This window comes from Bactrocera dorsalis, chromosome 1, assembly GCF_023373825.1.
Source record: "Bactrocera dorsalis isolate Fly_Bdor chromosome 1, ASM2337382v1, whole genome shotgun sequence".
NCBI lineage: Eukaryota > Metazoa > Arthropoda > Insecta > Diptera > Tephritidae > Bactrocera > Bactrocera dorsalis.
The window spans coordinates 54,968,745-54,993,741 of NC_064303.1; the positions used below are offsets into that span (position 1 = coordinate 54,968,745).

General features: G+C 38.1%; 1 protein-coding gene and 1 pseudogene across 2 annotated transcripts; both read right to left on the bottom strand.

The window, feature by feature from the left end:
- Positions 1-15,375: 15,375 nt before the first annotated feature.
- LOC125775386 (putative nuclease HARBI1) lies at positions 15,376-17,646 on the bottom strand. 2 transcript variants are annotated; one of them, XM_049445924.1, is made up of 5 exons: positions 16,710-17,645; positions 16,325-16,644; positions 16,170-16,273; positions 15,893-16,040; positions 15,376-15,823 (listed from the first exon to the last, which is right to left on the bottom strand). In XM_049445924.1, exons 1-5 carry the CDS (start codon positions 16,826-16,828, stop codon positions 15,444-15,446), a joined length of 1,071 nt encoding a protein of 356 aa, XP_049301881.1. In that variant the 5' UTR covers positions 16,829-17,645; the 3' UTR covers positions 15,376-15,443. The 2 variants fall into 2 exon arrangements, with proteins under 2 accessions (XP_049301881.1, XP_049301880.1); XM_049445923.1 differs by having other exon boundaries at positions 15,376-16,040; positions 16,710-17,646.
- Positions 17,647-21,916: 4,270 nt separating this feature from the next.
- On the bottom strand, positions 21,917-23,805 carry LOC125775558 (uncharacterized; annotated as a pseudogene).
- Between the last annotated feature and the right edge of the window lie 1,192 nt (positions 23,806-24,997).

Genomic DNA, 24,997 nt, shown 5'->3' on the forward strand with positions numbered 1-24,997 from the left:
CTCACCAATATTATTAATTCGTTGAATTTTTGGTTGAGGTTATGTGCTTATTTGTGCACTTTCAATGGACCTTTTTGGTATATTTGTTAGCTGATAATTTGTCTGCCAATTATATCGGTTACTCCTCACGTGTGGTTGGTTTCTTTGATTGGGTTTATTTGTTAATTGGATTGATTGATCCACTTCCATAGGTTCTGGGTGATTGGCATACATTTGGTATGAATTATTATTTGTTTGGGGGTACCTTAAGTTATTCTGAAAATTCGAATATCTTCGGTTAGCTTGAGGCTGGTTTCGTGAACCAATTTCATGATTGTTTTTAGTAAATTGCAAAGCAAATTTCGATCGTATTTGATTTGAATGAAGTTCTTGAGCTTTAACAAGAGCATTTGGCAAATCGGTAGGTGTTAATGTAAATAATATTTGGTTTAGAGGCTAATTTAAACCAGTTATAAAAGTTCTTAACGCGGTTTCTCGATTCTTGATATTTAATTGTTTTGTAATATCGGAATTGGTGCCGTGCGTCATTATAGTTTTATTTATTAGTAATGTCAATTTCTGATTAACTTCATTATAATAATCAATTAAGGATGTCGATCCTTGTCTCATAACGCTCATTTCTTGATCAATTACGTGAATTGGTCGTCTGTCGGCGTAAGCAAAATCTAATCTTGCAAATATTGCTTCTAAATCCAAAACTTGTCCATGATTAGTTAACATATCATTGGCATTACCTACAATCTTATTTCGGAGGATAATTAATGCTCCAAATTACCTTCTACTACCTTCAATATATAGGCCCATCGAATTCTTTGCAGCTTCTCTCCAGTTGACATAAGATTTACCGGAAAATTCTGGCAAAGACTTTATTATGTCTAAATTTTCGTCACATGTTATGGAATCGTTAATTCTTTGAGTTTCATACTCAGTTACATGTGACGCATCTGTTAGAATTTTAATTCTATTACTCAACTGAGCTATCTCAGTTCTTGAGTTTGCGGTTTGTGTAGCTATTAATCTAGCTATATCGTCTACAGTAAAATTATTCACTGCCATTTTGAAAAATTATAAAATTATCTTGATCTCTTAAAAATTCTTTATTCCTATCGCCTCTTTTTTATAATCGTTATTTTTCGGGTTTGCCCTTTTTTATATACTATATGTATTTGTGAGTTTCATGAAGCAAATTAATACTCACAATAAACAATTTTTATACTTAATTTAATTAATAAATGCATATATATAAATAAGCCTTACTTACAACTAATTTTATGTTGCTGCTTCTACTGCTGCTGTTGTTACTGTTGCTATTGCTGCTGTTACTACTGTTGCGGCTATTGTTGCCTTTGCTGCTGCTGTTGCTTTTTAAGTCGAATTTTGGCGGTTGGTTGTGCAATGGTCGTCGTTGACGGCCGTGTGCGAGGTTTAAATGAAATAAGTTTTTTGGTGAAAATTATTTATTTATTGGTTTTTATGTGGATAGTTTATAGATCCACGCACTTTCTTCTATTTGTTTGAAATTTTCAAAAATTTTCACTTTCAGTTTTTGGTTTTTCAATTCAGATTTTAAAATAACTTTATTTGTGAAACTGTTGTAGTTTTTTGTTTTAAATTTTTTTTTTTTTGGTCCAACAGGAGTTTACGTGTCTCCTGGCAGGATCCCCAATTAATTATGTCGTTTGTTTTTGGGCAACTACGGGCAACTGCCTCGTTTTCTTTATTACATTTTCTTAAATACAATATTTTGCTTAAGCCTACAAATATTAATCTTACATTCTAGGAAGCATATCTACAATCCACTTGAGATAGGACATATGTATGTTACAAGTGGAAAGATTCATCTTACAATCTATGAGTTACATTTTTGGACCACCTAAGGCGGACAGTATTAGGAAAGTACCATATGGGTTACATATTTATAACAGAAATACAATATGCAATATAATACAATATGTTCATGAACTGGTGGTATTAACTTGTATGCCTCACCCAGGACAGCAGACAAAATAATCATAACGAACTTAACTGTACAGATGAAGTAATTAACAGCGAATATAGGCATAATATTGATGAACTAGACAAGGTTCCTGACGTAGTTCGCTGCCTCAGAGAATTTTCGGGAAATCCAATCGAATACAGCTCTTGGAAGAAGAGCGTTGATAGAATTTTAAAGTTGTATGAACCTATCAGAGGAACAGCTAAATATTGTGGTATTATAAATTCTATAAGAAATAAAATAACGGGAACTGCTGATAATGTTTTGGAGTCGTATAATACTCCACTAAACTGGAACAGCATTTCACGTTGTTTGACTCTGCATTATGCAGATAAGCGGGATCTCGGCACACTTGAGTACCAAATGATTACTCTCGTTCAAGGCAACAAAACGGTGGAACAATTCTATCAAGCCGTGTATGAACATTTGTCTCTTATTTTGAATAAAATTTCGTGTATGGAAATCGGAAGTGAATCCATGAACGTCCTAATAGGCACATACCGCGATAAGGCTTTAGATACTTTTATTAGAGGACTTAAAGGTGACCTACCGCGATTATTCGGAATGAAAGAACCAGTAGACCTACCACAAGCTTTATATCTATGTACAAAATTACAAAATCAAAACTTTAGGGCTCAGTATGCCAGACATACTAATAACATTGGAAAAGGGCTAAGCACAAGCTCACCACCACTTTTTTCCTATAGTTCACACCCCAACACATTTAACCAACATCGCGATTATCCTCAACCATTTCGCTCGCCACAAATACCTCAAAGGATATTCCAACCAAATAGACTTTACAATCAATACCGTTACGGACATAATGATTATAAATTTCCTCCACCTAGGCCAACTGCCCCAAAACCACCGCAACCTATGGACATAGATCCAAGTCTAAAAACAGCTAATGTTAACTACGTGAACAGATCTTTTGCTCCTAAATACACAGGGAAAAGACCAATAAGTGGATTTTCCAATAATCAAAATCCACCAAAACTACAATTTTCATATCAATAATTCAGAAATCGTAAACGAACAAGATAACAGGAAATGTTAAGATAACTCACCATACAATGGTAAATTTATTTAAACAAAATGATTTCATTGTAAAATTCTTTTTATTGCCACCTTTAAAATCCTTCGACGGAATATTAGGGAATGATAGCCTAAAAGAACTATCGGCCATCATTCATACGAAAGAAAATTATATGACTATTTGCAATAACTATAAAATCAAAATAAAACAACAATCTGCAAATTCCTTAAATAACATTGGCATCAGAACAGAATACATGACTGAACAAGAAAAACTTCATATCGAAAATTTAATAAGACAATACTCAACTTTATTTGCTGAACCAAACGAAAAGCTTACATTCACAACCATCGTAAAAGGTGAAATAAAAACTACAACCGAAAGGCCAATATATTCGACATATTACCCATATCCTATTTCCCTAAAAGATGAAGTCGAAAAACAAATACAGGAACTTCTTGACAATAACATAATTCGACCTTCACGGTCTCCTTATAATTCTCCGGTATGGATAGTACAAAAAAAATAGACGCTTCAGGAAAGAAAAAATATCGACTCCTTATTGATTATAGGAAACTCAATACCGTCACCATTCCTGATCGTTATCCCATACCCGACATCAGTAACGTACTCTCAGAACTAGGAAAAAGCAAATTATTTTCAGTCATAGACCTTAAAAGTGGATTTCATCAAATACCTCTAAAAGAGAACGATATAGAAAAAACGGCTTTCTCCGTAAGACACGGAAAATATGAGTTCACAAGACTACTATTCGGTCTCAAAAATGCACCATCAATTTTTCAACGTGCACTCGACGATATTTTACGTGAGCACATAGGGAAAATATGCTACGTATACATTGACGACATAATCGTATTTAGTGAAGATACCGAATCACATTTCCAAAATATCGAAACCATATTTCGAACTTTACAAAACGCTAATATGAAGGTGCAAATCGACAAATGTGAATTCTTGAAAACAGAAGTCGAAATGGTATACGAACCAACCCAAAAAAAGTAGAGGCGATTAAAAACTTTCCCTGTCCAAGAACTATAAAAGACCTCAGGTCATTTCTAGGACTGTCCGGTTTCTATCGTCGTTTTATAAAAGATTACGCCAAATTGACGAAACCCTTGACATCCCTTTTAAGGGGGGAGGAAGGACATATATCCAAAAGACTTTTTAGTAGGAAATACATTAACCTTTCCAAAGAAGCCATCGATGCATTCCAAAAGGTAAAAAATTCTCTATTGTCGGAAGACGTTATGCTATCTTATCCCGATTATAATAAGGAATTTCACCTAACGACGGACGCATCAAAATACGCTATTGGCGCAGTATTAACACAGGAAAATAGACCCATTATATTCATTTCGAGAACCCTAAGTAAAACGGAGGAAGCATATGCCACTAACGAGAGAGAAATGCTAGCTATTATTTGGGCTCTGAAATGCCTTCGAAACTACTATACGGGACTGCCAAAGTAAAGATCTTTACAGACCATCAGCCATTAACATACGCCTTATCTAACAAAAATTCCAATTCTAAAATGAAGCGATGGAAATCAATTTTGGAAGAATACCATTACGAACTACAGTACAAACCCGGAACTATGAATAAAGTTGCAGATGCTTTATCTCGTCCCCCTCGCAGTTCACATATTAACTCTATGACGTTGACTCAGAACAGTGACGAAAGCTCCTCACAGAATTTGATACCATTTGCCAATGTACCCCTTAACGTATGTAAAAACCAAATCATTCTCAATGTAGGAAATAACACTGATTACAAGTTTGAAATTCCATCCCAACCTATCATCGTCACACAGTAACTGACGTAACTTTCAACGAAGAAAAATTAGCCAATATCCTTAAATCATATTTGAACCCATCGGTTACTAATGGCCTCATGACAGATGAACGAACGCTAGGTATGACACAAAAGATTTTTGCCCATCGTTTCAACAGATACAAAATACAGTTCACTAGGAAGTTAGTAAGAGATCTAACAAATTCAAGCGATCAAAATAAAGAAATTATTAATGAACACAATCGTGCCCACCGAAATAGCGAAGAAAACAAGTTTCAAATTCTAGAAAAGTTTTATTTTCCACAAATGAGAGCCAAGATTAAAAAAATAGTGAAACAGTGCAGAACATGTAAGTTTAATAAATACGACCGTCACCCTCATAAACACGCTATTCAAAGCACACCAATACCTGAGTACCCCGGACATATTGTCCATATCGATATATACCACACAAACAAACAGCTCATTATTACCGCCATAGATAAATTTTCGAAATATGCTCTTATTAAACAAATTAAATCACGAGCGGCAGAGGATCTGAAACAACCTCTTAGAGACATCATAATTTCATTAGGAATACCAAAAGTTATTATATTCGACAATGAAAAATCATTTAATTCTAGCCCAATCACATTCATGCTGACTAATCAATTTAATTTAGAGATTCACAAAGCTCCACCCTATAAAAGCTGTTCGAACGGTCAAGTCCAGAGATTTCATCTTACTCTTACCGAAATAATACGTTGCCTCAAATCAGAAAATACGCATGAATCATTTGAGGAACTCCTAGACAAATCAATTTTTGAATACAACAACTCAATCCATTCAACAACCGGTAAAAAACCTCTCGAGCTCTTTTTGGCCACAGAACACTAATCGATTCCAAACAAATAGAAATAAATAGGCAAGAAAACGTTAAGAGGCTACGAGAAAAACAAGAGACCGATTTAAATTATCATAATAAAAACAAAACGCCCATGAAGAATTACGATATAGGTGACACAATTTATGTAAATATAAATAAAAAGTTAGGAAATAAAGTAACTCCACGATATAAAGAGGAAATAGTCGCTAAGAACTTTAACAGTACGGTCCTCACCAAATCAGGTAAAACCGTTCATAAAAATTTAATTAAAAACAGCTTTAAGTAAAACGTTAAAATTATAATTTATTGAAAAATTACAAAAATGATATGCATCAGAATTAGAAAAAAAATGTTAAAGTAAATAAAATATAACTTTACTATCAAAAATAAAACTAAAAAGTAAAAATAAAAATATTTAAAATTGAAATTGTAAAAAGAAAAAATTACTACATATACTTATGTTATTAACTGAGCCAAGGCCAATATTATAACTTCATATAAATTAAAAAATTAAGAAACATTTAGAGAAAGAATCACTTGTAGGAATGAAAATGAATTGTAAACCTTTTTCCAATATTTAAATATGAATGTGAAATATGAAAAATGAAAATGAATTGTAACCCTTTTTCTAATATTTAAATACTTTAAGTAGTAAATCATGTAAAATATGTATGTACATAGTTAAGAAATACACCACTTAATTGCGCAAAGGCGAATAAACAGCACCTATCACCAGCCTAAGGAATCAAGCCGATCGTCATCGAATACAATACCAGTGTCAAAAACACTACATACATATGTATGTCGCTCATTGAAACATAAAATAAAACTTTACAATCACTTGGCTGTCGAACGCGGACGTTCGAAATTAAGAAGGGAGAAGTTAACAAAATAAATATTTTGTTATACAGGGTACTGTACCATTCAAGCTTAAGAGTGCTCAGGAATGCAGGTACACAATTTGGCAAACGCATCACGCCACTTTACCGCTACCCACTAAAAGAACAGCAAACTAAAAACAGGGATTTTAATGACGCTACTAGCACGCCACTTTACCGCTACCCACTAAAGGAACGCCAAACTAATGACGCTACTAGCACGCCACTAACAATATGCGTCGCTGCCGACGTCTCGCTCTGCCTGCGCTTAGAATATTAAGTTGGTGATAGCATAAGCTTAGATTTAACTTTTACTTTAAATTCGGCTATCCTTTAAGCCCGTTGGACATCGCTCCAACAAACTTTAACATTTAAAAAGTGTTTTGTTCAAAAAGTTGTTAAAATAAAAAATTAAAATAAAACTTAAAGGCATTTAACTTATACATACAAAAATATCTACCCACTTTAAGTGTCCGCTAATACTCTTTTCGTGGTTTATCCGTACGGCGAATATATATACATACATATATGCACGCGTACCTATGTACGAGTATATACGGTCGCATTACACATAAATACGTACAGAAACGCATATGGTAAAATTATACGCCGGGTACAACTTGAACAAAATACAATTTGGTTTTCAATTAAATCGTCAACAATTAATACTGATCGCAACATCAGTACGTTTTTAAGCGGCGGAAAATTTATTATAATAATATTTCCAAAATTTGTACGATCGTGTACGTCACATATGTATGTAAATACGTATATTACTTCAAAGACCACATTGGCATATATCCCGCAATACCCCCTGGGTTTTGATTAACAAAAACAAGCAGGATTGCGTATACAATATATTCAAAGAACACATTGGCACATATCCCACAATACCCCTTGGTTTTTAATCAACAAAAACAAGCAGGATTGTGTAAAACATAATAAAGCGTAATAGTTACATATGTATGTACATAAATGCATATGTACAAAGTGCAGTGATCTCTAAAACGAGCTCTCATTTGCACATAATAAAATAAAATAACCATAAATATATATACGTACATATACAAATATATACAACGAAAAAAATATTTGTTTTTGCGGTTAATAACAAATAATTAAATAAAATTAAATCGAAATTAAATAAAGTACATAATTCGAAACAAAAAAAAAAACTCTTATTTACCTTAAAAGAGTTGCCGGTTATACAAAATCGCGATTATACGCGGTTATTAAAAGCTTTTCGGTTTACTAATTTAATTAAAAACTCTTATTCACGTAAAAGAGTTCTCGTCTGAACATTACATCTACACACTTGTACATATACGCAATCTGTGGTGAAATTCAATTCAATAATTTCAACATATAATTTATTTATCTGTTTATCGATTTTCGTTGAAACTCTTAGTTACAAAATAGTACATCTACAACTTTGTAATACCATTCAATTTTTTATTGAAAATTTTTATTTTCTATTCGTCACATTTTTTAAATGAGCTCAGACTCAAAAGAATCTAAACCATGTCAGTTACTGAAAGTCCCAAAAATGATTTCTGACGAAAAAAGTCCATGTACACCTGCAGAAGCTACACGCTCGAAGCAAGGTGCTACGAAACCAAAAAGGGGGAAAGACATATCATTCTCTAAATTCATTTCTGAGAGTGACTGTCTAATAAAATATTGCAATCGATTTGCTTCTTCGCCGATTCAAGAAAATTCTGAATCGGCGCTAGAAATAAAAAGCCAAACAATTGAAAATTTTTGGACACGTCTCTAGGCTGCATATGACGCAATTGTAGATACTGACGATTCAGATCTACCAGAAAACTTTAAATCTTCTGCTTACGCCAAATTTGAAAACTGCTTAGACCAGTATGAAGACACAAAAATTATGATCGCAGATCAGCTAAAATTAATTAAAGCAGTTGCACTTACTCCACGAAAACTCGCAACGTCGACTCATCCGCTGTTGACATCGTCCAAGCCTCTGCACCATATAGCAGGACGGGAATTATGAGAGACTTATAGAGTTTGGTTTTTGTCTGTCGAGAGAGGACTTTACTTCTCAATTGCCTACTCAGTCCGAAAGCAGTTGCACTTACTCCACCTCCGAGAGTAGAGCTGCCACAATTTCAAAGCGAAGAGGCGAGTTCAGGCAACCACCTCAAGGTGCTCGCATGTGACACTGAAATTTTTCAAGGTGGTTATGAACAATGGGCGTCCTTCCGGGACATGTTTACAGCCGTGTACATACATCATCCAAAATTATCACAAGCGCAAAAATTGTATCACCTCAGATACAAAACAAAATGCCAAGCAGGCGTCATCGTAAAACAGTTCGCATTAAATAACGACATTTTCCATTTGGCTTGGGAAGCTCTGAGATCAAGATACGAAAACGAACGAATACTGGTAGATAAGCAAATAACGATATTAATGAACTTGCCCAAAATTCAAAAGGAAACAAGTGAAGAATATATGAAATTTCAATCCACTGTTTCCAACTGTTTGTCGGTTTTAGCAACACAAAATATTCCCACAGACAATTGGGACCCAATTCTGATAAATATATGCACCGCCGCATTATCAGAAAAATCGTTATTGCTATAGGAATAATTTCTCTCATCAAGGAAAAAATGCCCCACGTGGCAGCAAATGCAAGATTTCCTAACTACCCAGTATGAAATCGCAGAAAGAGTTGATAAAAAGATAATAAAACCAAAAGGTATGTCCCATGACCTTAATAGAAGCTTCCAAAGATCCCAAGCCAGTAGCAAAAACAATTCAAATAGAAGCTTTTTCAAAAATCAAACGTTCACATCTGAACAATACAAACAAACGTCATGCGAATTGTGCACAGGGGGACAGAAACTTAAATCTTGCGAGAAATTTAAGAAACTAATAGTTGTAATAGAAATATAAATGACCGAAACAATTTTGTAAAGTCAAAAAGACTTTGCACAAACTGCTTATCACATGCACACATGCTTAAAAATTATTAAAGCAAATTTAATTGCGTTTATTGCCATAAACGACATCATTCGATGTTACACATTACCAATTTTTCGAGCTCACCCCCAAACAGCGCAAACATAAAAAGAGCAACAGGTTTAGTTGCAACAACAAATTCAGAAAACAGCCAAGAAGCAGTATGCTGCTCAAAGGCGTTGAAAACTCAAACGCTACATAGCGAAAACAACAGTAGAGTACTACTACCTACAGCAGTCGTCTCCATCGAATACCGAGGAGAGCTTTTTAAACTCAGGGCCTTAATAGACCAAGGATCACAAAGATCATTTATTGCGCCTAGGGCACAAAATAAGCTACAACTGCCTACGAAATTATTAATTTTGAAATTACGGGAATGGGAGGAAGAGTAGTTCAAAACTCCAATAAAATCTTACCCTAATTTCCCCCCAAGCGGATAAGCGCATTCAAGCAGAAGCTATTGTCTTACCGCAATTAACAACCATGCTCCCAAGCTGTCATATAAATAGCAAGCATTGGCAAAAGGTTTCACACCTTAAGTTAAGTAAAATTACAAAAACACTTCTGGCGCAAAATACCATTTTCGGATGGGTCCTAAGTGGACTAGTTTCGGAACCAGTTGCCACGATGACTACTCAAGTTGAGGAAATCTCCAAAGAATACCTCAATTCGCAATTAAGAAAATTTTGGGAGTTAGAGGAACTCCCCCCCCGTATCAATCACAGCCCCTGAAGATCGGTATTGTGAGGATTTTTATAAAACCACAACTTCTCGATCAGAAGATGGCCGGTACGTCGTGCAACTACCACTAAAGCCAGAATTTCCCCGCACACTCGCCTTAGGTCATTCCCGCACCGCTGCTATCCAACAATTTTTAAGTATGGAAAAAAACCTACTTAAAAAAGGCGAGCTGAAGCCAGAATATGATAGGGTCGTAGAAGAATACCTCCATTTAGACCATATGGAGGAAGACAGCGCTGGCGAAAAAATCATACAAAAGTAAATACTACTCGTTTTATTTGCCACATCATGCAGTAGTAAAGCCAGACAAAAAAACCCCAAAGGAAAGAGTTGTCTTCAATGCGTCAAAATCCACTTCTTCTTCTTAATTGGCGTAGACACCGCTTACGCGATTATAGCCGAGTTAACAACCGCGCGCCAGTCGTTTCTTCTTTTCGCTACGTGGCGCCAATTGGATATTCCAAGCGAAACCAGGTCCTTCTCCACTTGGTCCTTCCAACGGAGTGGAGGTCTTCCTCTTCCTCTGCTTCCCCGGCGAGTACTGCGTCGAATACTTTCAGAGCTGGAGTGTTTTCATCCATCCGGACAACATGACCTAGCCAGCGTAGCCGCTGTCTTTTAATTCGCTGAACTATGTCAATGTCGTCGTATATCTCGTACAGCTCATCGTTCCATCGAATGCGATATTCGCCGTGGCCAACGCGCAAAGGACCATAAATCTTTCGCAGAATTTTTCTCTCGAAAACTCGCAACGTCGACTCATCCGCTGTTGACATCGTCCAAGCCTCTGCACCATATAGCAGGACGGGAATTATGAGAGACTTATAGAGTTTGGTTTTTGTCTGTCGAGAGAGGACTTTACTTCTCAATTGCCTACTCAGTCCGAAGTAGCACCTGTTGGTTGTTGTTGAGTTATCCTGCGTTGGATTTCCAGGCTGACATTGTTGGTGGTGTTTACGCTGGTTCCAAGATAGACGAAATTATCTACAACTTCAAAGTTATGACTGTCAACAGTGACGTGAGTGCGAAGTCGCGAGTGCGACGACTGTTTGTTTGATGACAGGAGATATTTCGTCTTGCCCTCGTTCACTGCCAGACCCATTCGTTTTGCTTCCTTGTCCAGCCTGGAGAAAGCAGAACTAACGGCGCGGGTGTTGAGGCCGATGATATCAATATCATCGGCATACGCCAGCAGCTGTACACTCTTATAGAAGATTGTACCTGCTCGATTAAGTTCTGCAGCTCGAACTATTTTCTCCAGCAGCAGATTGAAGAAGTCGCACGATAGGGAGTCGCCTTGTCTGAAACCTCGTTTGGTATCGAACGGCTCGGAGAGGTTCTTCCCGATCCTGACGGAGCTTTTGGTGCCGCTCAACGTCAGTTTACACAGCCGTATCAGTTTTGCGGGGATACCAAATTCAGACATCGCGGCATAAAGGCAGCTCCTTTTCGTGCTGTCGAAAGCAGCTTTGAAATCGACGAATAGGTGGTGAGTGTCGATTCTCCTTTCACGGGTCTTTTCCAAGATTTGGCGCATGGTGAATATCTGGTCGGTTGTTGATTTGCCAGGTCTAAAGCCACACTGATAAGGTCCAACCAGTTCATTGACGGTGGGCTTTAATCTTTCACACAGTACGCTCGATAGAACCTTATATGCGATGTTGAGGAGGCTAATCCCACGGTAGTTGGCGCAGATTGTGGGGTCTCCTTTTTTATGGATTGGGCATAGCACACTTAAATTCCAGTCGTTGGGAATGCTTTCGTCCGACCATATTTTACAAAGAAGCTGATGCATGCTCCTTATCAGTTCTTCGCCGCCGTGTTTGAATAGCTCGGCCGGCAATCCATCGGCCCCTGCCGCTTTGTTGTTCTTCAGGCGGGTGATTGCTATTCGAACTTCTTCATGGTCGGGTAATGGAACGTCTGCTCCATCGTCATCGATTGGGGAATCGGGTTCGCCTTCTCCCGGTGTTGTGCTTTCACTGCCATTCAGCAGGCTGGAGAAGTGTTCCCTCCATAATTTAAGTATGCTCTGGGCATCGGTAACTAGATCACCTTTGGGGGTTCTACAAGAGTATGCTCCGGTCTTGAAACCTTCTGTAAGCCGCCGCATATTTTCGTAGAATTTTCGAGCATTACCCCTCTCGGCCAGCTTATCAAGCTGTTTGTACTCACGCATTTCGGCCTCTTTCTTCTTCTGTCTGCAAATGCGTCTCGCTTCCCTCTTCAACTCTCGGTATCTATCCCATCCCGCACGTGTTGTGGTCGATCGTAACGTTGCGAGGTAGGCAGCCTGTTTTCTCTCCGCTGCGACACGGCACTCCTCGTCGTACCAGCTGTTCCTTTGCACTTTCCGAAAACCAATGTTTTCGGTTGCAGCTGTACGCAAGGAGTTTGAAATGCCGTCCCACAGTTCCCTTATACCGAATTGTTGATGAGTGCTCTCAGAGAGCAGGAGTGCAAGCCGAGTAGAAAAACGTTCGGCTGTCTGTTGTGATTGCAGCTTCTCGACGTCGAACCTTCATTGTGTTTGTTGGCGTGCGTTTTTTGCTGCACAGAGGCGGGTGCGAATTTTGGCTGCAACAATATAGTGGTCCGAGTCGAGGTTGGGACCTCGGAGCGCACGCACATCTAAAACACTGGAGACGTGTCTTCCGTCTATCACAACATGATCGATCTGGTTGGTGGTTTTTCGATCCGGAGACAGCCAGGTAGCTTGATGTATCTTCTTATGCTGGAATCTAGTACTACAGATAACCATATTTCGGGCCCCGGCGAAGTCGATCAGCCTCAACCCATTTGGGGATGTTTCGTCGTGGAGGCTGAATTTACCGACCGTAGTGCCAAAGATACCTTCTTTGCCCACCCTGGCGTTAAAGTCGCCAAGCACGATTTTGACATCGTGGCGGGGGCATCTCTCATAAGTGCGCTCCAAGCACTCATAAAAGGCATCTTTGGTCACATCGTCCTTATCTGCCGTCGGGGCGTGGGCGCAAATCAGCGATATGTTGAAGAACCTCGCTTTGGTGCGGATTGTGGCTAGACGTTCATTCACCGCAGTGAATGATAGTACTCGGCGACGGAGTCTCTCTCCCACCACGAATCCAACACCAAACTTGCGCTCCTTTATATGGCCACTGTAGTAAATGTCACAAGGACCTACTTGTCTCTGTCCTTGTCCCGTCCATCGCATTTCTTGGACGGCGGTGATGTCAGCCTTTATTTTCACGAGGACATCAACCAGCTGGGCAGCGGCACCTTCCCAATTAAGGGACCGGACATTCCAGGTGCATGCCCTCAATTCGTAGTCCTTCTTTCGTTTGCCATGGTCGTCATCAAAAGGGGGGTCACTCATCCGAGGTTTGTTGTTCCTTTTCATTGGGAGTGTTTTTTTACGTGGCGGGTCCCAAACCCAGCGCACAACCCTATGCAGGGGATGTTTCGCCTTCTCACGTTAGCTCGCCTTCAAACGGATGTTCTTAGGCTACACAGAGGATACTTGGTCAAAGACCGGAAGTCGTGAGCTGCTTGAGTCATATGCAAAAGAATCGTTTCTGGCCACTCCCAAGTGAATGGCGATCAGAGAACTTTCCTCACTTGCGTGAACTTCTACACATGACTCCATCGTCAAAATCCACTAGTTCAGGAAATTCCCTAAATGACATTTTATTTACGGGACCCACGCTTCAGCCAGACCTAATGCTGTTTATCTTAAATTGGCGTATCTTCAAATACGTCTTCAACGGGGACGTCGAGAAAATGTATAGAGAAATAGTCGTACATAAAGACGATCAAGATTTTCAAAGAATTATTTTCAGAAAATCCCCCACTAGTCCACTACGCGACTTTAAGTTAAAAACAGTAACCTTTGGCGTCAACTGTGCCCCATACTTAGCCATTCGGACACTGCACGAATTGGCAGAAAACACCAAGTCAGAATTTCCTCTGGCAACCCAGGGCCCGAATCGCGGCAGACGTTAACGAGCGAAATTTAAGAATATTTTTTGTTTTCGGATCGTTGTAGTCGCTATCGAATAGGCACTTTCGAAATTTGAAATTTTCTCATTCGATAACGAGTTCTTGTTTGTACGAAAGAATCGAAATTTCATTCGTTAGGTATTTGAGAAACGTTATAGCACAAATTGAACAAAAAATTTGAATATATCCGCTAAAAATAGTCCGAGGGGCAAAATGTAAGTAATTCTTCATTTATTTAGTTTATTTAACATGTGATATAATTATAACTAATAATTTAAGGACCAATGTAAACAAAATAAATATGCGTCAAAAAAATTTGATGTGTGACTTTATGCTACAGCATCAGGACTTGGCAAAAAATATTTTGCCTAATTGTGGGCAAGGCAAAGTTGCAGCAAATAAGCTATGGGAGGCGTTGACTTTAAAACTGAACGCTGCCGGGCCACCGATGAAAGATGCTAAATCTTGGCGAAAAGTAAGATAAATAAAATAATAGATGATTAAAATAATAATAAAATACAAAAATAGGTATTTGCTGACCAGAAGCACAACATAAAAAAGAAAATTTCTTTCAACAAAGCCTCAAAACAAAGGACTGGTGGTGGTCCGTACGAGGAAAAGCTATTAACTGCAGCAGAAGAGCAACTCATCCAAGCTACGGGGATAGATGTTGCTGTAGAAGGGTTGACTGTAGTAAAATCTTTTGGAAATGTAGAGCCCGAAGAAGGATTAAATGAGTTGGTAGAAATGATTTTAGATAGCGAGGAAGAAGATCCGACTCCATCCACCAGTCGCCGTGCGACAAAGTCATGTAAAGCGAAGCCCACTGTCGAAAGTGAAAAGCTTTCTCTTTTAAAATGCAATTTACGCGCCCATGAAGTAACGCAAGCGCAAATAAATAAAAATATTGAGAAACTACTTGCGCTAAAGCAGAGATCTCTCCAAATAAAAGAAGAGGCACATGCTGCAGATATGAAAATAAAAGCTGTAGAGTTGGAGATTAAAACTCATGAGCTTGATATTTTAAAGAGAAAAATCCATAAATAAATACCAATATATAAGATATGTTAATTCCAAGTTCTTTATTGAAAATATATTTGTTAAAATAAAATACTTATGAATTCAAATGTTGTTGGAACGTTTAATTCAATTATTATCTAAAGACAACATAATGTGATCTCTAATTTTATGACCAATTTTGGTTAATTGAGTCTCATTTCCGGTATCTATTTCTGTATCATTATTTTCGTTTACAAAATATCTGCAATATGTTGAATTTTTACATTGTATGCAAATGTTATGCAACGCTGCACATACATTGCCGAACTTTGCCATCTTTTCAGGACTATACCGACTTCTTTTATCATTGGTAAGAATTTTCCACCGGCCTTTCAGTATACCAATGGTTCGTTCAACAATACAGCGTGCTTTTGCATGGATTTCATTAAACCGTGCTTGGCACGAGCCAACTTCGGGGTTTCTAAATGGTGTCAAACACCATGGTTCCAAAGGATATCCAGAATCTCCTGTTAATTGAGAAAATACGTAGATATGTTTATAAATATATTTTGCAGCTGTATAAGTGCATATATTACCCAAAAGCCAGACATTTCTCATATTGTTTTGATTATATGCTTCCTCCAAAAATCTCCTCTGCGCAGAATGCTTCCACACAAAGGAATCGTGAGCGGCTCCACCATATTTTGAATCAATAGCTAAAATTCGATGTTCGTAATCACAAATCTGCAAATATATATATGTACATACATACATATTCGTAAGTATGTGGTCTACAAATCCAAATATATATGTATATAAATGCATATGCTATGTATTTATGAGTACATCCATGTGTACATATATGCGACTTACTATCATTGAATTAAGACTGTGGTATCCTTTTCTGTTGAAAAACATATGTTCATTCACAGTTGGTTTTTGAAGGCCAAAATGTGTACCGTCAATACATCCGATAACTAAACATTTGTATATTTATTTTTAGCATCTTTATTTAGTCGACAACATACCTCCTGGAACTTTATATTTCTCAACAAAGTATTCTGTGCACTTAGATAAACGGTTTGGCGAAAACTTAATGAAATGTGGACAAAGTTTTGTCTCCATTTCATTAACTACGTCCCCTACAATTTTACACACCGTGCTTTGACACATTCCAATTAAAAAGTCGTTTCCAACTGAGTGTTGATAGCCTCCACTCGCCAAAAGGGACAAAGTCGCTGCTAATTGAAGAATTGGTGGTACTGCGGTTGACAAATGTCCGTTAAATTCTATTTCCGATAAGATGAATGTAAATGCGTCTTTGGTCAGTCTAAACCGCTTCCTGAATCTGTAAATGATTTAAAATAATAATATCTATACCTAGTTAAACGATGTAATTAAAAATGTTCTTACGCTGCTTCAGGTAAAGCCAGGGGATTACTTTTGTCACGGATCCTGGACCTTATGGCCATTTGCTGATGTTCTTCATCTGATTCAGATGAACTTGAATAAAAAAACACGTTAGGGTTCATTTTTTTTTGCTTGCAAAAACTAAATTTAGTAAATTTATATGTATATGTATAAACGTATAATAAATTTGAATATTTACATTCAATTCCAATTCAAATATTTCTTTCTTTTGTTTTGTTTCGCTATTCGAAAAAGTCATTTAGAGCTACACCAGGGAAGTTATTTCATAAAATTTCTATTCGTTTCGTATCGAGTGCGACGATCCGCACACTCGACACGTTACGAAATTTCATTCGATACGATTACTTGCTCGCTCACGACTGCCGCGATTCGGGCCCAGGTGTTAAAAAAGCAAACGTATGTATGTTGACGACATTTTGTCTGGAAGTCACAGTCTTCCACAAGCATACGAATCCTTATCACTGGTTATAAGAGCCCTCAAAACCGCAGGGTTTCCACTGGAAAAGATTACTGCTAATCATCCCGATATAGTAAAACATATACCGAGGTCAATATCTGCAGTATCCGCCATTACAAAACGCCAAATTCTATCCTCTGTGGCAAAACTTTTCGACCCCGCAGAATGGCTTTCGTTAATTATGATACAAGCTAAAATCCTGATACAAGAATTATGGCTAGATGGGACCGATTGGGACGAACAAGTAAAACCACTTCGTTTAGAAAAGTGGTCACAGTTCGCGAGCAATCTAAACGATATCTCACAGATACAAATCCCACGGTGGGTAAACTACTCCCCCAAACACAAAGTCGAATTACACGGCTTCTGTGACGCCTCTGAGAAGGCATACTGTGCCACTTTATATGTGCGCACACAAAGCGATAACGCGACCACAAGCCACTTATTAGTAGCTAAAGCTAAGGTGGCTAAGTCTACCTCGACTTGAGCTCTGTGGCGCCCTACTACTCGCAAAATTGGTTTCCATGGTGCAGACCCAATTAAACATGAAGAAATACAGATTGCATCTCTGGTCCGATTCTGAAATCGTTCTAGCCTGTTTGGAAAAACCACCACACGCATGGAAAACGTACATTTCTAATCGTACGTCACAAATACTTGACCTAGTGGGGTCAGCCACTTGGCGACACGTAGCCAGTGCTGACAATCCTGCCGATTTAGGTACAAGAGGGTGCAAGCCGCTGCACCTCGCCACCACCACCCTCTGGTGGAATGGCCTCCGATGGTTAATAGAATCTCCCGATTCTTGGCCGAAATCGCCCATGCGCAATATAATTGCCCCAGAAAGTCGAAAAATCGACTGCTTTCACGCAACATTGGATGATAGTAACATCCTTGAGCGATTTTCATCGTTCCCTCGCGCCTTTCGAGTTATCGTCTACATGCTAAAGTTCATAGAGCAACTCAAAAATAAAATTAAGGGAGTTCACTCAGACTCTAACCAATGCGATACGTTGACGCACCTAGAACTGCAAAAGGCAAAGGTCGCACTAATCGCATCCACTCAAATGCGCTACTTCAGCCGGACATCTCACTATTAAGAGAATGAAAACCCATTGATAAAAGGAGTTCACTCTTGGTTCTTAACCCATTCTTGGACACGAAAGGTCTGCTTCGTGCGAATGGTAGGCTTGAGTTAGCAAGACGAACAACGAACGCCACCCTCTAATTATAGCAGAGAAATCCCAACTTGTCACATTACTCCTCAATTATATCCACTTACTCATGCTTCACGCTGAACATCGCCTAATGCAGCATATAGTCCATCAAGAATTCTATATTCTCCGTCTTAAGCCCCAAATAAAGAAATGCATTTTCATGTGCAAGATCTGCACCATGCACAAGCAGAAGTTACGAACTCAGCACTTCCACCTGAACGCTGCAACTTCGCTCTGCCTTTCACAATTACAGGTGTCGACTTTGCTGGGCCTTTTCAGATAAAGGCGTCCATACTAAGGTCCCCCACTCTAATGAAAGGCTATTTGGCTGTCTTTGTCTGTTTTACGACAAAAGCAGTGCACCTCGAGCTGTGTACGAATCTGACAAAGGAGGCTTTTCTCGCGGCATTCGCTCGCTTCGTCGGACGACGCGGCTTCCCATCAAAACTGATGAGCGATAATGGTAAGACCTTCATTGGAGTCCAAAGAGCCACTGAAAAGGAGTTTGTGGATTTTATCAAACAAGTCTCACGAGAGATTGTACAAAGGTATGCTCCCCAAGGTATTAACTGGCAATTTATCCCCCCAAGCGCTCCTCATATGGGTGGTTTATGGGAATCAGCAGTAAAAATCTTTAAATCCCATTTCAAAAAAGTACCTGGAAACTACAAATTTAATTATGAACAGTTCACCACACTGTTAGTGCGAATTGAAGCCGTTCTCAATTCACGGCCACTCACAACCCTCTCGCAAGATCCCTCTGACTTCACAGCCCTAACACCAGGGCATTTTCTCAAAGGAGCACCCATTCTAGTCACACCTGAGCCAGGCGTGGGGTCGCTATCCTTATTAAATCAATGGGAGAGAATCAAAATTTTCCATCACGATTTCAGCCGCCGATGGAAGGAAGAATATATAAAGGACCTTCACAAAAGGTACAGATGGAAGAGTCCAGAAAAGGCGCCAAAGCTTGGAGATTGTGTCATCATCCATGATGACTGTCTACCCCCACCGAATGGCGGCTTGGCCGCATAGAAAAATTACACTACGGTTCCGATGGTCATGTGCGAGTCGTTGATCAAAGCGGTATATTAACAAGACCGCTCGTAAAACTATGTTTTCTACCACACATTGTCGAAACCGCAAACAACGAAAAAACCGCTGATACTACCGTAACGCCAGTAAAATAACCAAAAACGCGACGTAATAAACCCGCAAGTAAAAAACTCGTTTAAACTAAATCGAAACCTAATGCAATGGTCGATCTACGTAACGACCCTTTCATGCCACAAAACGTGGCACAATCGCCATATACATTTTAATGACACCCATTTATAACCATATTACTCCTCCCACACAGATTACAATGGATGTGGATATGCCAGCAGTGTCAACGCCAACTGTGAGGTCAGTCATAACCGTGCCACGTCCTGGGTCAACTCCAACGCCTCGAACTCCAGCGGCAACCGCCACTGCTACCGCTCATCGTAGTAGCACGCGACCACTACCACCGTCCTCAGCACCCGTAGCAGAATCTCAGCGCAGCCGATGTCCCGTATGTCGGCGGCCACACCGGCTACAACATTGTAGCATCTTCCGCAGCATGCAGCCCATGCAACGGCAGAAGGTTGCTCAACCTCACGGGCACTGCCTGAATTGCTTAGCAACGGTACACACCACCCAGGAGTGTACATCCATCACCCTATGCCAACTGTGCAATATGCCGCACCATACCATGCTGCATCGCACCCCAAAACGGCCCGTCGCGCGGCAGCTTGCCACGAACCGATCGCAGTAGCCAAGTCGGCGTCGAAGGATAGTTGCCCCTCCATCGTCCAGAACAAGGCGAAATGAAGCATCCCCGCGGCGCCAGCAGCATCGTTCATCATACCGCCGCTCCACTGGCCTTAGTAGCGTTGTTGCCACGCTGCAGCAATTACAGCGTCTGCTAGGCTAATATTCGCCTAGGGGGGCCAGGATGGCTAGATGAGTTAGCTTTTCCCTCTGAACGCCCGACACTGAACAACCACACGACAACACACCACGCTAACGCGATCCACATGTGAAGACACCACCCATCCAGACATCCCACATGAAGATACCACACACTACTACACATGAATATATATCACACATACGAACATCACACCACAACTCTACACTACCCAACAATCAAAACCGACCGTTCCCTTCTTTATATCGATCTCGCAACGAGCAAACGTCCGTCGCCGTATCAACGTCATTTTTTCAATTTTATATATTCCGCATCCTCCGAATATTAAAATAAAACGAAGTCGGTTTAAGTTCGACTGTGACTTTACATGGTAACCATAAGATTTTATTAATTATTTCGCCGGTGAATTTTCTAGTGTCGAGTGCCGAGGTAAGTGGTGACAAAACAAAAGTGTTAAAGAAACAATAGCGAAACAGCAAACCTCAGTTTGGTCAAGAAACGGCCTACATTGCGGCGGCACGGCTTCCGCTCTGGTTTAGTGCCGACGAAATGTGCTGTGGTTGTAATTTTTGTAAATTAACTTTATTGAGAAATGATATTGTATACTCGTATTTACAGAATATTGCTGAATTGAGTAATATCAGTATATTTTGCTAGCTACGACAACTTTGTTGTTGTACATTTTGTTAGCTATGCTAGCTGTGATAACTTACATATGTATGTGCTTTGATATCAAATATATGGAAAATACCTATACATATGTATATGATATCCATATTCGTTTGCGCATTGTAAATATGCAAATCTGTAAGCGTACATTGAAATTAGCATCACTTTTCTCATTTAACACTGAAAATGCTCAATTCTGCTATTTTCGACGCTCCTATTAAATATTGGTGAAATCCGCCAATAGAAAAGAGTACCCCTTCTTTTGTTGTGAACTCCACTAATAGAAAAGAGTACCCCTCCAAAAAAAGAAATATCGTAAGTTTGGCACGCGGTGAACCTTCTCTATATCAGAGAACGTTTATCATAGAGAAGGTTCGCGGCGGGGAGATCGTAAAAATATTTTTGGCCAACTCGGTCGAGATGGAAGAGTTTCACACTGCCAGCTCGGCAGGAGAAATTTTAACATTTTCGCTTGAACAGAGCTGCCTGAAATATAAATTATGCTCAAAACTATATATTGCTGTAACAGACGCAAGTATGTATGTTCGTTCTTTTGCTTATATTTTTATACCTTTACATATGTACTTATATGCAAACATGTGTATGATTATGTATTCTTTTTGTGCATATTAATGAATGCTTGTGCAATTGAATACATTTGAATTAAATTACAGTTAATCTCCTTTTTGCACGGTTAACCGGGACAATAAATTACCCGTGCAAAAACAACCGTTCAAAAAAGACAGGTTTTAATATAAAACTCTCTATAAGGACAAATTTACGAAATAAATCGTGCAAAAAAGGCAAACGTGTAAACAAGATCTAATTTTATATGTGAATCTATCTATTTGTGCAGTGAGAACTTACACAATTAAAATATTGTAGATTTTCATGTTATTTTTATATATGTATTACTTTTAAAAGGAACGAACAAAAAGTACTCTGGGAATGTTAACAAAATGGCTATAATATAAAATACGTTAAAGGTTTAAAAAATCAGTCATTAATCGCTGCGTCTTCTTTGCTTTTACTTCTTCATACAGCTCACGGTAGCATTCTACTGCTTCATTTAATTGGCGCTGGAATCTGGCAGACCGTTCCGTGTTTGGGTCCAAGTTGAGGAAATGATTTTCTAATTCCATCGCTATGTTTAACCCATTTTGGATCAAAGATGCACTAAGGCCAGCAGCGCTCGAATGTTCTTCCCTGTCCTCTTCATTCTCTTTGTTGTCATTACAATCGTTTTCTGAAAAATTTTGCAAAATCTCATCATCGGAAATAACAACATTTTCGAAAAGTTCATTGATATCTTCAATAGTAATATCGTGGAATCCTTCTCCTCCGATCGTGTGGGAAACTTGGAAAATATCGGCATATTCAGATAATGTCTCATTCTCAGTATGCATTACCGCTACATCCGCCCAGAGGTTTTTCCAGCACCTATTTAAAGTGGTTTAAAGTGGTTTTCTTAATTTCTCTTACAGAGAAACTAATGCAGTCTATGCAGTTTTTTATATCGAACGCTTTCCACGCAGATATTATATTCATTTCATTATTTGTTTCAATTTCTTTTATTATGTGTTGAAAAGAATGCTTCACATAATAACGTTTAAAAGCAGCAATAATGCCCTGATCGAGTGGTTGTAAATATTAACGACGTCGTATTAGGAGGTAGAAACATTATCTTCACGTCACGTTATAAGAAATGTCTGGATGACTAGGAGCGTTGTCTATGACTAGTAAAACTTTGAAATCAAGTTGTTTTGAACGGAGATACTCTCGGACTTCAGGTACAAAATGTTGTAGGAACCAGTCCTTGAAAAGTGAAGCTGTGACCCAAGCCTTTTTATTTGCCATCCAATGGACCGGAAGCTTGGTTTTGTCGATACCTGAGGAACAAATTAGCGAATTAAAATACATATAAGTGTTTAAAACAAAGCATTCTAACTGACCTTTTAAGGCCCTAGGGTTAAGATTTTTGTTAACAAGAAGAGGTTTCAACATTTTGTCTCCTGATGCATTGCTACATAACAACAACGTGATACGCTCCTTTGCTACTTTAAAACCTTTCACAGACTTTTCTTGTTTTGCCAAATAAGTGCGACTAGGCATTTTTTTCCAAAAGAGTGCCGTCTAATCCGCATTGAATACTTGGTGAGCCTCATAACCTCCCAACATTATTGCTTCTAAGAACTCTTTAGGAAATGCTCTTGCCGCATGTTCATCAGCTGAGGCTCCTTCTCCTGTGACTTTTACATTGTGTAGTGAATTTCTTTTCAAGAAGTTTCGTAACCAGCCATTACTGGCATTAAAATGGGATCGCTTGCTATTTATTGATGTGGAAGGCTCTTCATTATTAATTGTTACATGAAATTGTTGCATCTTTGCTTTTATAGATCTTGTATCAATAGGTATCCTCTTTACCGCATGGTCTTCAATCCAACATAAAAGGGTACGTTCTGCTTTCAAAACTGCAACATCGCGAACATAAAACCCACGTAAAAAGCACCCAGCACTGGCGGCTGAAACCAATTTTATTATCGTTGTTTCATTTTTCCTTATGGTACGAATTGTTGCTTCATTTATATTTTTACGCTTTGAGATTGTTGCAATCTTTTCACCCGCTTTTAAATCATCTAATTTTAATTTTTTCTTTTAAATTTAATATTGTTCGCTTGGACGCCATGTCACTATGTTTTCTTATGACATTTCTTTGTTTAACTTTTTTGTCCAATAACAGCAGTGTATTTTTAAGTACGTAAAATTGAGAGTTGCATTTGCTTGAATAATGAATCTTTATATATTCGAATAGATTCAGAATTTTAATTTTATTCCAAAAATAGTATATGACTAAAATGAAAAACCCGTGCAAAAAAAGTAAAACCGTGTAAAAAGGATAACTAGGAGGTTCACAAAAACACCGTGTAAAAAAAAACCGTGCAAAAAAAACCGTGTAAAAAGGAGATCAACTGTACTTTTCAAAGCAATATCGTAGTTTATGTGAAAATAAAGCCTATTTTTTTAAATATATTTGTAATTGATATATTCATACTTATGTGTATACTTCATTACATATGTATATAACAAACTATCATACTATTATTAAAAAATGAAATATATTACAATAGTGATAAATGTAGATTAATCGTACATTTTATCATTCAAAACATATATTCACATGTATGATGACCCTACATAAGTATGTACACATGTTCGCTTTCGCGAATTCAAATCATTTTATCACTTATCAATAATAATACATATGTGCGCGCTGCTCATATGTACATAAATATGTGCGTATGACATTGGCACACAAATAACGCATACACAACATACATACTTCTATGCGTTCACTTCCCAGCCAGCATTTACTATCAATTTTTAATGGAAAATCACTCATTTTCAATAGAAAAATTGATAGAAAACAGTCAATTTCTATGTATATCAATACTCATTGTAAATTGACTGTTCCCTCGGGAGAAAATGGTCGAACAAAATTGAATGATTTTGATTGAGTAATTTTCAGGGTCAATTTCCAGTAAATTTCCAGTCATTTTAATATAAATTTCGATTGTTTTTTCCAGTCATTTCTCAATGATTTTCTAGTAAATTTTCAGTCATTTTATTATAAATTTCGATTGTTTTTTCCAGTCATTTCTCAATGAATTTCTAGTCAATTTTCAGTCAATATTTAGTCAATTTACAGTCATTTTATTATAAATTTCGATTGTTTTTTCCAGTCAGTTTTCAGTCATCTTATTAATCAATATTCATTTTTTGGTTTATTTTTAAATTCAAATTTATTTATATTTTAAATTAATTCATTAACATGTTTTTCCTTACAGCTCAAAACATTAATTTATTTTCAAACAAAGGTAGACAGCGCTTTTTTAATCCTTCGTTTGCATAAACGAAATGTTTTTGTAGCGTTGATCTAACGGCTTTTTCTTTGGTATATTTTTTTTATTGAAAA